This window comes from Rhinatrema bivittatum, chromosome 1 (genome assembly GCF_901001135.1).
Source record: "Rhinatrema bivittatum chromosome 1, aRhiBiv1.1, whole genome shotgun sequence".
NCBI lineage: Eukaryota > Metazoa > Chordata > Amphibia > Gymnophiona > Rhinatrematidae > Rhinatrema > Rhinatrema bivittatum.
The window spans coordinates 725044323-725059062 of NC_042615.1; the positions used below are offsets into that span (position 1 = coordinate 725044323).

At 45.0% G+C, this 14740-nt stretch overlaps 2 protein-coding genes across 2 annotated transcripts in view; one reads left to right on the top strand and one right to left on the bottom strand.

The window, feature by feature from the left end:
• Positions 1–10173, bottom strand: part of GPX8 (glutathione peroxidase 8 (putative)) — a 28903-nt gene extending 18730 nt beyond the window's left edge. The window contains exons 1-2 of the mRNA XM_029577282.1: positions 9889–10173; positions 8930–9191 (exon numbers count right to left, since the gene is read on the bottom strand). Of these exons, the coding sequence (XP_029433142.1) occupies positions 8930–9191; positions 9889–10092 (466 nt within the window). The 5' untranslated portion in view covers positions 10093–10173. The remainder of the gene's footprint in view (positions 1–8929; positions 9192–9888) is intronic.
• The window catches only part of CDC20B (cell division cycle 20B), a 221700-nt gene that overhangs the window by 53358 nt on the left and 153602 nt on the right, over positions 1–14740 (top strand). The window lies entirely within an intron of this gene.

Below are 14740 nucleotides of genomic sequence, written 5' to 3' on the forward strand. Positions count from 1 at the left end.
CTAGCTCAGCAGTCCAGCAGTCAGAATTATACAGGTATTCTGCTAGCATGTAGTTTCTGTGTAGGGAGCTATAACAGCTTGGTTTGTTCTAGTATCCTAATATCAGGTGTATTGGTGTTTTAGGGCCTGCTGTAATAGAGTATGTAGGCAGTGCAGAGCCTGCAGAACTATAAAAGCAGCAGACTCTGTAGCACTTAGTCAATAGGAATGCACTGGAATGGTGGTGGGGAGTATGGAGAAGTGGAGGCAAACTATAGTCACAAAAAGGGATGGGGTGAGCCAAAAGAAAGTGCCTATGCAGTGTCGGGGAAACTTCTATAGGCTGAGCTTTCCTCCTGAAAGGGTCAGCTGGCTGTGGAAACAGTGAGTCTCCTGGAGTGAGGGTGGGAATGGGAAAGAGAGAGGGTGCACTTGCAGGCTGGTTAAGCACTGGCAGGAAGCAAAAACTTTTAAAATAATCATGTGGCAGTACTGGAGGGGGGACACTCACTGTGTGAACATATGAGCCTACCCTGACTAATCTAATTCCCTTTGTGAATCCCAGTACTTATTAACCCCCGATGCAGTAAAATGCTGGGTGCTCAATGTACACTTTGGTTTTTTTCTGTGTTTATTGAGTGGCAAGCACATTACAACATCAAAAATACAACCAAAATAAAGACATATCAGTTCGATTATGATGACCAAGGCACACTTTTTAACATGGCAAATTTAACTCCAGTCTCGGAGGTGAAGTAAAGTCAGCTTGCAGTCAAGGGCTCATGAAAAACATTAATTATAGGTTCTCTGTGTTGTGACAAGTATGTCCTCTGCCTCAGTATCATTGTGACACTTTACTGCTTTTGGTGGAGAAAAATAATTGTATATTTTCACTTCATTAAAAAAAAAAAAAAGAAAACACTTTTCTTATCGCCATACAATTTGGATTTCCATAGCAAGGGGCGCCATATTTTCTTGAGGTGGCTGAAGTGAATTATAGCAAAAAAAGAAGCAGGATCAAAATGGACACTCGTATTGAGCACCCGTTGCAATTGGGCGCCCAGTGCGATAAACTATTGAGCTCTACAGATGCTCAATTCTCCATTAACATGCCCTTTTTAATGCTGCCTCATTTAAATATTGCATCAGGTGCCCAGAGGATGTGGTTGTCCGCGCATTAGCAAAACAGCCGCTCAATACTAGTGCCCTTTTTCAACACTTGTCTTATTGCATTGGCCCCTGAGTGAGCTGTAAAGCAGCCCTATCCATGGCGATGGGGTGCAAACAGGAATATGAAACTTGTCTCCTAACATAAAAGGTTATTATGGTCATTGCTCTCAGTTTCTTACAGTAGCATAAGGGTGGATTCTGCTGCAAGAGTTAGGCAATTTAATGTTAACATTTCTGAAATTCTGTGACAATTATGCACCATATATATATACATTTGTATTTTACTGTATAAATGTTTTCCAACATTTCTTGGCTGTCCAGATAATTTATTTTGGTTTTTTTTTGGAGAGAGGGAAAAGTACAATTAGATCTTACCTCGCTAATTTTCTTTCCTCAAGTCCTGACAGACCAGTCTTATTGAGATTCATCTCTCTATCAGCAGATAGAGGCAGAGTTCCAGACCTCTTCCCTGAGGTATTCTCCTATATAGGTTGGTTCAGCAGAGAAGAAGTCAGTAGATTCTTGACCAAGCTGGTGCTAACTACCGAATAAACTGCCAAGGTGCATGTCTTTACCTTGAATTCTCTTCTTATGGCTGCCTTAAAATAATCCTTTTTTTTTTTTTTTAATTGTACCAGTCATGGTAGGATTTTGGACTGGTCTGTCAGGACTTGAGGAAAGAAAATTATCAAGGTAAGATCTAATTGTACCTTCCTCTTCATCTTACCAGACCAGTCTTCACAGTGGAATGTACCTAAGCTGCAGTCATCCCGGGTAGCAAAGCCCCAGGGCTGCTTCCAGGACTCCTGTCACAAATCTTGTATCTTCTCCCTCAAGGAGATGCAGCTTAGAATTGTAAATATGTGCACTGAGGCTCACATAGCTGCCCTGCAAACGTCAATAGGGGCCACTGATCTATATTCTTCCCCAGAGGAGGCTTGCGCCCTTGTTGAGTGTGCCTTCAGGCCTCGCGGTACCTCCTTGCCATTCACTATGTATGCGGAGGCAGCAGCATCCCTGGATCCTCCTCACAAATCGAGGTCTTGGAAGCTGCTTCTCCTTTCCGGTCTCCTGTGTACAAAACGAATAGCCTGTCAGACCTTCTAAATTTGTTTGCAGACTAAATACTTCAAGAGGATTCTTCTGACATCTAGAAAGTGCAAGTCCTTCCTCTTAGCTGCACAATCTATCTTTCCAAATCCCGGCAGGGAGCTCGGTTGGCTGAGGCGGAATTCCGAAATCACCTTGAGTAAGAAGAATGGGACTGGCTTAATTGTCCCCTTTTCTCTTGAAAAGGAGAGATATGATTCATGGCATGACAGGGCTTGGATCTCCGATATTCTTCTTGCTGAGCATATTGCCAGGAAGGCTGCCTTCCAGGTAAGATTCCTTAACTGGATCCTATTGAGCGGCTCACAGGGGGCTTTGGCTAGCGCTCTCAATACCAAGTTCAGGTCCCATGCCAGAATTACTGGTTTGTGCAGTGGCCATATGTGTTTTGCTCCCTATAGGAACCGGATGACATCCGGCTCCAATGCAATGGAGGAGCCTCTGATCTGTCTCCTGTAGTATGTAACGGCTTCCACCTGGACTCTCAGAGAACTTACCGCCAAACCCTTATCCAGATAATCCTTTGAGAACTGCAGTATCACTGCTGCATAAACCTTCCTTGGGCAAGTGCCCCTTTGGGAGCACCAGCACTCAGAAAGTCTCCAGGTTCTTGAATAGGCTAATGATGTCAATCTTTTCCTTGCCGTAAGCAGTGCCGAGATTACCCTTGTGGAATATTCTCTTTTCTTGAACCTGTCCCTCTCAATAGTCGTGCCATAAGAGAGAATTGCGCTGGATTTTCCATTTTGATTGGCCCTTGCTTCAGGAGGCCTGGTAGTGGACAAAACCTGATTGGCTCCTCCACTCTTAACCTCCTTAGGTCTGCATAGCACAGCCATTTTGGCCAATCTGGTGTTACCAGGATTACCTATCCCCAGTTGCTCATGATTCTGTTGAGGATTCTCTCTATCTTTGGGTCTAGGGGAAAATGTACAGAAGGGATTCAGTGGGCCATTCCTGAGTTAACGCATCGATTCCCCTGAGCCCCCATTCTCTTCTCCTGCTGAAGAAGTTGGATGCCTTGCTATTACTTCTTTTGACCATTATGAGCCACTGGGGGTGTCCCCAATGGGATATTATTTGGTAAATGGCTTCCTCCGAAAGTTCCCACTCTCCTGGGTCCAGCTTTTGTCAGCTTACGAAGTCTGCCTGAACACTGCCCATACCTGCTATATGGGCTGCTGAGATATCTTGGAGGTGAAGTTCTGCCCATGTCATCAGCCAGGCTATTTCTATTGTCACCTGTGAACTCCTTGTTCCTTGAATACTGTGTACATTTCTGGTCACCGCATCTCAAAAAAGATATAGGTGCGGTGGAGAAGGTACAGAGAAGGGCGACCAAAATGATAAAGGGAACAGCTCCCCTATGAGGAAAGACTAAAGAGGTTAGGACTGTTCAGCCTGGAGAAGAGACGGCTGAGGGGGGGTTTGATAGAGGTGTTTAAAATCATGAGAGGTCTAGAACGTGTAAATGTGAATCGGTTATTTACTCTTTCGGACTAGGGGGCGCTCCATGAAGTTAGCATGTGGCACATTTAAAACTAATCGGAGAAAGTTCTTTTTCATTGGAAGCTTTCTTTTACATGGGTGGCAGTGGAAGCCTCTGCTCAAAATCCAAATTTTGCAGAGCTCCGCTGGATAGGAGGTACTCCTGTAATGGCCTTATGCGTGCTACTGCCATTAACCCTAGTATCTGCAGGTAGGATCTTAGTCTGTGCTCCTTGGTGGATAGCAATGCTTCCAACTGTTGCTGCTACTTAGCTATTCTTTCTTCTTATAGAATCAGCATCCCCTTGCTTGTGTCGAAGAAGGGTCCCAGATACTTGAGCATCTGGGATGAGCAGGGATGGTTTTTGAATTTGTTTACTATCCACTCAAAGCTCTCCAGCTATTGTATGACTCTTTCTGTTGCCAAAACCCTTACCTGCCTTGTGTATGCTCTATTAGTTAGTTGACCAGATAAGGATGGATTCTGATTCCTTCCTTCCATAAAGAGGCTGTTACCACTACTAGGACCTTTGTGAAGGTTCTTGGTGCTGTCGCCAGCCCAAAGGGCAGGGCCTGAAACTGGTAGTGCTGGCCCAGGATTGCAAAACACAAGAACTTTTGGAAGCTTTCCCACATAGTTATGTGTAGATAAGATTCCATCAGGTCCAGAGAGGATAGAAACTCGCTCGCCCTTTCTTACCACCGCTTTGACAGTCCCCAAAGATTCCATCCTGAAATGCAGGATCTTTAGCACCTGGTTTACTTTCTTGAGGTCCAGTATTGGACAGTGTGATTTGTCCTTTTTTGGTTTGTAAAGAATATAAAATAAGTGACTTTTCCTCTCTCCTAGCTGGGGGCTGGGATAATCACTTTGAGATCTAGCAGTCTGGCCATCGAATCTTGGACTGCCTGTCTTTTTGCCCTGCTGCATGGTGACAGAACGAAATGCTCCTATATGATGCCTTTTAGTAGACTATCTCTCCCTGCCTGGTCCATCATGTACAGTTTCTCCATATTTTTCCTGCTCCTAGTCTTAGGTCTGGAGTGGTCCACTCCGCTGCAATCATGTCTGGATTATAGAGTGAATAGGAAAAGTCTTTGCTGGTTTCTTAATGTCTGTGAGGATAAGGTTGAGGATAGGGTCTCTAGGCTGTTCCTCTGAGAGCCCTTGGGGATAAGGGCTCCTAATTCATGCACTCTAAATAGCCAGACCACTGAGTCATTGAGCTCTAGCCCCAGATTCTCTTCCTTGGCCTCCTCCAAGGACTCTCTCTAGGTGGAGCCTTCTGGTTCATCTGAAACTGGCTCCTGTAAGGGCATAGGCCTCTCCCCTTCTCTGGCTTCCAATTTTTCACTGTAGGGGGGAGCATTTCAGGGGATTTCCCTTTGGGGGCCACCTGAGCAGATAGGCTTCCTCTTCATTTCCCTGTAGGCCTTGTGCATTAATAGCACAAACTCTATTGAGAACTCCTCCCCCTCCCTATCAGTTGTTTCCTCCTTTGAAGCAACTGGAGAGGGGCGGGAGCTTAACAGGCAGCAATTTTTGCTTCAACTGCAGGCAGTGTCAGGCTAGCTGGGGAAGAAGAACCGCCGCCCCCCTCGCCCTCTGTCACAACGCTTTTTGCAGTGCTGTCGCAATTGTGGCAGAAGGAGTGAGATAATCAAATTTGCAGATGATACAAAATTATTCACAGTAGTTAAATCACAAGCAGATTGTGATACATTACAGGAGGACCTTGCAAGACTGGAAGATTGGGCATCCAAATGGCAGATGAAATTTAATGTGGATAGGTGCAAGGTGATGCATATAGGGAAAAATAACCCTTGCTGTAGTTACAGGATGTTAGGTTCCATATTAGGAGCTACAACCCAAGAAAGAGATCTAGGTGTCATAGTGGATAACGCATTGAAATCGTTGGTTCAGTGTGCTGCGGCAGTCAAAAAAGCAAACAGAATGTTGGGAATTATTAGAAAGGGAATGGTGAATAAAACGGAAAATGTCATAATGCCTCAATATCGCTCCATGGTGAGACCGCACCTTGAATACTGTACAATTCTGGTCGCCGCATCTCAAAAAAGATATAATTGCGATGGAGAAGGTACAGAGAAGGGCAACCAAAATGATAAGGGGAATGGAACAGCTCCCCTATGAGGAAAGACTAAAGAGGTTAGGACTTTTCAGCTTGGAGAAGAGACGGCTGAGGGGGGATATGATAGAGGTGTTTAAAATCATGAGAGGTCTAGAACGGGTAGATGTGAATCGGTTATTTACTCTTTTGGATAACAGAAAGACTAGGGGGCACTCCATGAAGTTAGCATGGGGCACATTTAAAACTAATCAAAGAAAGTTCTTTTTACTCAACGCACAATTAAACTCTGGAATTTGTTGCCAGAGGATGTGGTTAGTGCAGTTAGTATAGCTGGGTTTAAAAGAGGATTGGATAAGTTCTTGGAAGAGAAGTCCATTACCTGCTATTAATTAAGCTGACTTAGAAAATAGCCACTGCTATTACTAGCAACGGTAACATGGAATAGACTTAGTTTTTGGGTACTTGCCAGGTTCTTATGGCCTGGATTGGCCATTGTTGGAAACAGGATGCTGGGCTTGATCCAGCTGGGTCAGACCAGTGGCCTGACCCAGTATGACATGTTCTTATGTAGGGTCAAGGTAAAAAATAGCAGTGGTACTCCACTATTATGTATATTAATGTTTTTCTGTTTTTGATCTCCCCCCATTTAATGTGGACTAGATTTATGTTATTGAAATTTTGAAGAATTTCTTCTTTTTTTATGTTCTATATTGTTATTTCATTTATTATTAATGAATCTCTAATAAAAAATAAATTATATTTTAAAAAGTTCTTACTTCGCTGGTTAGATTCCTTGAACATTAAACCTCCCACCAATAATTCCTACACTGAGGCATGAATAATAATGCATATTTACATGAGAAAGCCTTTAACCTGTATTTTTACATGAAGCCTAATAGTGTTGGGTTAGCATATTAAGTTCACACACATTCATTTTCTGTGGAAATAAAAAGATGCAAAAAATGTTAATATTAAAATATACTGTAAGCAGAATTACTCCCCTGCAATTCAATGAGCAATATGACTTGCACAGGATTTTTGAATCCAAATTTACCAAAGTAGGTGCAAATTTGGATGCATTATTTTTTTTAAAGAAGTTCCTCATTTTTTTAAATTTATTTTCCAATGTTAGAGGATTCTCTTTCAAAACTGCCCATATTGTCAGTTTTATCAGCTTCTTATTTGCCCACCAGGTTGTAATCTGCATGCCTGAGACTCTCACTTCTTTGGTGCAGGAACTGCAGTGTGGTTCATTATCCAGCCACCAGACTGTAAATACTTCTTGGCAGTAAGGTTTGCACCCCTAGGCTATACAGGGCAATTCAGCACTAGCGCTGGCAAAAAATAGAGATGTACTTTTCAATTGTGTCTATGGGGACACAAACATTTGACCAAGTGGTCTTGGATAGATAATATAATTTTATTTATATTCTGCCTTTTTGTGATACTTCAAACCATATTACTGAAGGTACTTCCCTATCTTCAGCGGGCTTACAGTCTAAGGGCCTGATTTACAGGCCGATATAGTACAGTGCGTTCCGGAGTGCACTGTTAACCTGCCCTTGGACGCGCGTTTTCCCTTACCCCTTATTCAGTAAGGGGAGGAAAACGCGCGTCCAACCCGTAGCACCTAATAGCGCCCTCAACATGCAAATGCATGTTGATGGCCCTATTAGGTATGTCTGCGCGATACAGTAAGTAAAATGTGCAGCCTAACTGCACATTTTACTTTAAGAAATTAGCGCCTACCCAAAGGTAGGTGCTAGATTCTGCTGGCACCGGGAAAGTGCACAGAAAAGCAGTAAAAACTGCTTTTCTGTGCATCCTCCGACTTAAAATCATGGCGATATTAAGTCGGAGGTCCCAAAGAGTAAAAAAAGTTAAAAAAAAAAGAAAAAAAGAAAAAAAAAATTTAAAATGGGCCGGCGGCTGTGGGGCCGAAAAACCTGATGCTCAATTTTGCCGGCGTCCAGTTTCTGAGCCCGTGGCTGTCAGCGAGCTCGAGAACAGATGCCGGCAAAATTGAGAGTCGGCTGTCAAACCCGCTGACAGCCGCCTCTCCGGGTCAAAAGGAGGCGCTAGGGACACTAGCGCGTCCCTAGCACCTCCTTTTGCCCGTTTCTACCGCACCACCTAATTTGAATACTGAATCGCGCGCACCGGCGAGTGGCCGGTGCACACGCTGGGAGAGCGGTCGTTCATCCGCTCTCCTGCAGACTTCTCTGAATCGGCCTGTAAATGAGGCTCTAAGTTGTATCTGAGGCAACGGAGGAGAGAGGTGACTTGCCAAAGGTCAGGAGGCGCACCAATGGGATTTGTTTTTTAGGCCACTGCTCTAACCACTAGGCCAATCCTCCACTCCAGAGTTAGCTTTAGGAGTGAGCAGCCACCCTGGGCATAGCAGTTTGAAAGGGGGTGCATATCTCAGTCTCAGGAGTAGGAGTGGTATCCCGTTCTTGAAATCGGTGGAGAGGAAACTCCTCACAGTGGGCACTATCTCTCCCAACTGGCACAGGTGCTACCAAGGCTAAGGCTCTGAGCAGACACTATCTACCAAAAGGGGTTTGCAGTAACTATCCAGGCAAACCCCATTAATCCTACCTTTATGAATTATACTGGGGTTTTTCTTTGGTACAAGACACAGAAAAAATTGACTACAAGGCAACAACCACAAAAATATAATAAGCAGCAAATACTGAGTCGCTTGCCAATCCTACATCAAAACAAAAATAACTTTTATCGAAAAAATTCTATAACAGTCCATCAATATATCAAACATCAACATCTAAAAAAATCAAATTGTTCTGTTTGTAAAACCTTTGCCATACAAATCGAATTGCTATTGAATAACAGTATTTTCTTGCATATACTGCTTTAAATATCAACATACATGATTTTGGTTTATACTATTAAAAATACAATTGCAGGTTGTAGCGTGCACCCTGAAGCTATCTTTAAACAGGCAGTCCACCCACCCACCCCACTTAAAAGCTTCGGTACGCATAACGAAATCATGGTGGTTTGTTTTACATGCCAAAGCTACATTTAAAACCAAAGCAAAAAGACATCAGACGAGAGTGGCTTATAGTTACCGGTCAGAAATTTAAAGGCGGGCTCGGCCTCCGATCCGAGGATTCTAATCTTGCTGAAGATGGGGAAGGTGACTCCGTAGTTGCCTTTGGCGAAAGCGCTGATCTGCGCGTTGGAGCCAGGCTCGGAGTTGCCGAATTGGTTGCAGGGGAAGGCGAGCACCGTGAAGTGGGAGGGGCCGAACTCGCGCTGCAGCTCCTGGAGCGCGCGGTACTGCTCGTCCGTGCGCGGGCACTGGCTGGCCACGTTTACAACCAGGACAGCCTGTGGCAGAGAGAGCACAGAGGGGTCAGCCGCCGCCACGGCAACACATGCAAAGCAAGAAAAAGTGATCTTCTTAGTGCATTCATCTATTTTCTATCCCTATAGTTTCAAAGCGGTTGCCAGAAAACCTCTTTCGCCTTTTTTTTTTGCAGTATTGCTTCTCTACTTCCAATACCCAAACAAACAAAAACAGTAAACTTTGATAAGGCTAAATGCATTTTAATTTTCTCTAAAAAATAGCCTATTATGAATTCTTATGAAATTTGAACGCTTGGAGGATTTGCATTTCATTGGCCTTCAATTAAACACTTAAAATACATTTGTGTGTAGTGTAATTTAAGATAAAAGACTTTACTGTTTTACTTGAATATTTTATTCTAATATATTTCAAACCATTAGAACAAAAGATTCAAGTAAAAATAAAACTTGGCTGTGCCAGATAAGAAGAATATCCCTGCACAGACCATTGAAGGACACAGAACATCCATCTATATTTATTTATTTATTTCCAAATTGTTAACTGCCTCTCCCGTTAGCGGTGTACAAAAGCAAACAAATATCATCTTTCTCAACTTAGAATCTTGCAGTGGTATTACTAGATCTATTGCACTCTCTCTCTCTATAATATTCTTCAGAAAAAAATACAATATCTTTGCAACTGCAGATAGAATAAAACAGCTTAAAAGATGCAACTTACTTTGCCTCTGAATTTTCCCAGAGAAATGATCTGTCCTTTGATATCCTTCACTTCAAAAGAATAAAAATCTTTCGTCTTAGGTTTATAGAATTTTAAATGTAATAGACACAGCATTGTTGTGCACAAAACCATAGAGAGAAAAACAAGAAACACTCTGGCTTTGGGGATGGAACATTTTAAAGGATAAGTGGATAGAGCCTCCATCTTGGAGAATTTCAGGAGGAGTCTGGGCAGGTCTGGAATGTGGACGAGGAGGAGCTGAAACCCGAAACCTTCTGGACCTGAGCAGCCTTCCACAGTTGACAAAAGTAGCAGCAGCAGCAGCAGCTACTCCCCTAAAAATACAGCTGCTGCTCAGACTGTAATTGCGCTACTCTTGTACAACTGTGTCATAATAACACACCCTCTTTGATTAACACAGTTCTATATAGTAAGGCTTCCAGCCTTCATCCTAAGGGAAACTTGAAAGAAACAAGCCAAATTCTGGGTAGGATCCTTATTTAGATATTCAACCGTGTGTGATGCTTTCCATCTTAGCAGTCAATAGATTAATTAAATTTGATTGAAATGAACCCCAAAAGGTCATGTTTTTAAACAGCCTTTAATATTAAATATGTATATATATTGTATGTTATTCCAACAAGAGCGTTTGTCCTGTTCCATTTCATCAGTATGCTTCATCCTATTGCAAGCTGATACATGTGTGTATGCATGGCATCAATTTCATGCCATTTTAGAAATTTAGCATTGTTACTTTATAGCAGAAGTCCTTGTTTAAAACCACTAGGAGACCAGGGTTTGAGTCCTGCTATCACTCCTTGTGACCTTGGGCAAGTCACTTTACCCTCCATTGTCTCAGGTACAAACTTAGGCCTGGATTTATCAAAATGTCATGAGTACCGCATGCAAAAGGGATATGGTTTATGTGAAGAGCTAAGTTAGTGCACGTTGCGATAACATTATCTGAATTTGTGATAGCTGTCAGACCTGCCACAATGTCATCCCCATAGATAGATATTTGTATCCCTATGGTAGGAACACCTAGTAACTTGAGGCAGGGGTTAGGGGCCACTTTGACATTCTATGTGACACATACAAACAGAACAGTGGTCTCTTGTGAAGACTTGATGACCTTCGGAGTGAGGAAACTCACTCCAAGATGAGATTTGGGCAGTGTTCTCTCAACCTGGAGAGAACATTGCCCAAATCTCATCTTGGAGTGAGTTTCCTCACTCCGAAGGTCATCAAGTCTTCACAAGAGACCACTGTTCTGTTTGTGTCACATAGAGGGGCGGATTTTAAAAGCCCTGCTCACGTAAATCCGCCCGGATTTACGCGAGCAGGGCCTTGCGCGCCGGTGCGCCTATGTTCCATAGGCCTACCGGCGCACGCAGAGCCCCGGGACTCGTGTAAGTCCCGGGGTTTTTCGAGGGGGGGGGCGTGTCGGATCGGTGTGGCGTTTTGGGGGCGGGCCCGGGGGCGTGGTTTCGGCCCCGGGTGGTCCGGGGGCGTGGCCGCGCCCTCCATAACCACCCCCAGGTTGCGTCTCGGCGCGCTAGCGGCCCGCTGGCGCACGGGGATTTACTTCTCCCTCCGGGAGGCGTAAATCCCCCGACAAAGGTGGGGGGGGGTCGTCTAGATAGGGCTGGGGGGGTGGGTTAGATAGAGGAAGGGAGGGGAAGGTGAGGGGAGGGCGAAAGCGAGTTCCCTCCGAGGCCGCTCCGATTTCGGAGCGGCCTCGGAGGGAACGGCGGCAGGCTGCGCGGCTCGGCGCGCGCCGGCTACACAAAATCGGCAGCCTTGCGCGCGCCGATCCAGGATTTTAGTGGCTACGCGCGTATCTACTAAAATCCAGTGTACTTTTGTTTGCACCTGATGCGCCAACAAAAGTACGCGAAGGCACGCTTTTTTAAAATCTACCCCAGAATGTCAAAGTGGCCCCTAACCCCCTACACTCATACTTAAACCCCACCTCGAGTTACTAGGTGGGCCTACCATAGGGATACAAATACCTACCTATGGGGATGACATTGTGGCCAGTCTCTCTCTCTCTCTTCCCCCCCCCCCCCCCCCAAGGCTCTGGACCCTTCAATTCACCTCAAATAGGCCTTACAGGAGACATCACAAAAGGTGATGAAACCTTACCGCACAGTCACAGCAGCTATCGCACAGCCTAACACAATTCAAAGAGGTGTAGTTAAAATCAGTGTTACAGCTGTGCAATAGCTCTTCACAGACAGGCTAACCCAGCCCACTCTCCACCCCTAACTCCTCCTATTTTCTGAATTTGCATCACACCATACGATATGGTGCTATCGCATGCGTTAAACATTTTCGCATGCAATAAGCCCTTAACACATGCGAAAACGCCTTATCGCATTTTGATATATGACCCCCTTAGATTGTAAGCTCTCTGGGGATAGGGAATACCTACAGTACTTGAATGTAAACTGATGTGATATTGCAGATCGAATGTCGGTATATAATAAATATTGGAGTCTGCTAAGATCCAAGACGGCAGTGCTAGTATTGCACATTTGAGGCTATCCTCTTCCTGCTGTTGTGTTCTGTGGCTGTGATCCCCTACCTGACCCACGACGGTGGGGAGGCTGTGGGAGTCTGGCCCCAGTCGCCCCTGCACACTGGCGTGGACCTCCGGGTTGAGAGGTGTCCCTGCTCCTCCCTCGTGGTGTTGGGCTACTTTCCTCCGTGGCTGGGAATCCAAGATGGCTGCCATGCTCTTAGGTGTGAGGCTGCGCCCCCTTATAGAATTTAAAGGGGCCTCGTCCCCCAAATTGACTTCACCTGTGCCTGATGGGCCAGGCACAGGGAAGTCTATAAGGAGACTGTCCATTCCTCGACTTGGCAACGTGTTTGCTTCAAGTCTGCTCTCTCCGGTGAGTCTCCTGGTGCTTTGGTTCCTGGTTCCTGATTCTTCTTGGGGGACCTCAGGCTTCCAGTGGCAAAGATCCAACTGGTCCTTGCTTCGACTTCACGCCTCGTCGCCCTCTCAGAAGCCATTGGAGTCTCCAGCAGCGAGGACCCAGCCAGTCCCAACTTCTGTTCCGCCTCGCCACCTGACGGGGGAACTTGAGGAGCCATCTCCCAAGGTAGTACCAACCTCCCCATCGGTCCAAGGGTTCACGTCCCTCCTGATCATAACACCTGCTTAACTTTTTTGAATTCTGGATGCAAATGAAGGGATGCCTCAGTCCTCTCTCTCTTGAGCCTGATTGTCGGACCCATGGATGCAAAGGTGCAGCGGGGGGGGTGTTAATGTACCAGGACCTGGATCTTTGGGAGGGTTTTGGGAGGAAGAAAGAGCCGAGCCCTTCCCGGATTCGCTAACGTCTCTGTCCCCAGCGAATGGCAAGCTTCTGTGAGTCCCGCTGACGTGATGGCGTCAGATCCGCGACGAGGCAAGAAGCCAGCAGATGATACCATTAGCACTTTTTCTCCTACTGAGGCCGCAGGTAAAGCCATAATTGCTTCAGGGCTGTTTTACATTCACAGCGATGCAGTGAGAATTTCTGAAGGAGAGACAACAGAAACATGGAGGAGACTCGGCATACTTAGAGGCACTATCGCTAACACAACCTTGTGAATTGGCAAGACCTATTACATTTACTTTGGAAACGATTTGGGAAGCTATTAAATCTCTTAGCAACAATATTTCTCTACGAATCAACCCACTGGTGAACTGTATAAATGGAATGGATGTTCATGTTAAATCTTTGGAAAATGAAAGTAAAATCACCAAAAATGCTTGTGAAAAACTTAAGGTGGATGTGGAAAGTTCCATTGCTCTTCAACAAGCATTGTTAAAAGAAAATCAATATCTGGGGGAGGAGCTAAGATGGCGGCCTAACGCCGGTGCTGCTCTGCTCGGCGCTTTCCCTATACTTTATTTCCGCGATAAACATATTCAAATGCCGGCAAAAAGGAAGGGTAAAGTTAAAACTTTTCCCTCGGAACCCCCTCCTTTTTCTGGGCAGCAGACAATCACGGCAATGCCTGGCAACAGCTACACTTTTGGGGCCAGGAGTTTCGGCTGCTGAGATGAGCGGAGGAGAGCTCACCACAGTTTCGGAGGAGGCATCCCTGATCCCGCTTGACATCAGTCCCCTACCGCAGGAGCTGGAAGGGCCGCAGCAGCTTGTCGGGCAGAGCCCCGCTGTGGTTTCTCAAGCTTTAGACACCGAGGGAGCTTCTGCGGGGAGTTTTTCCACTCCAGAAGTGCTGGGATCTGCAACGGGAGATCCAAGATGGCTCTCCCCTGATGAAATACCTGATGCAGCTACTGGTGGAGGAGAAGGTTAGAGGCTGTTGGAGGCCAAAAAATCCTTCGCGTTGATCCAGAAACCAGCCATAATGACTCTTGATTCAATTTGGGATCTTGTTATAAATATGGGCAATGCTATTTCTGACTGTTCTTCTAAGATTTCTACACTATCACAGCAGTTAGAAACAGTCTGTAAGAATAACCAGCTTCAAAACCAGGAAAATCAAGAAAAATTTAATCATATAAAAGAAGAGTTGAAAGTAATTAAAGGAGTACAAAGCTCTCTAATTCAGGATGGTGACACCCTGAATAGAAGAGTTGAGTATGTCGAAAACGGGCTGAGACATCTGAACCTATGTCTTCTAAATTTTCTAAGGGTGGTGGGGGAATTGCCACATTTTACTCTAAGGAGATATTTCCTTGAAATTCTTGAATTTTCTTCAGAAGTGATCCCCGCCTTGGATAAAGTGTATTTTTTAACCATCTGGCTTAAGATCTCAAGCACAGATACAAGCTGTTGATTTGGATAATCTTACAGATTATTTGGAGTCTTCCAACTATGAAGTAACA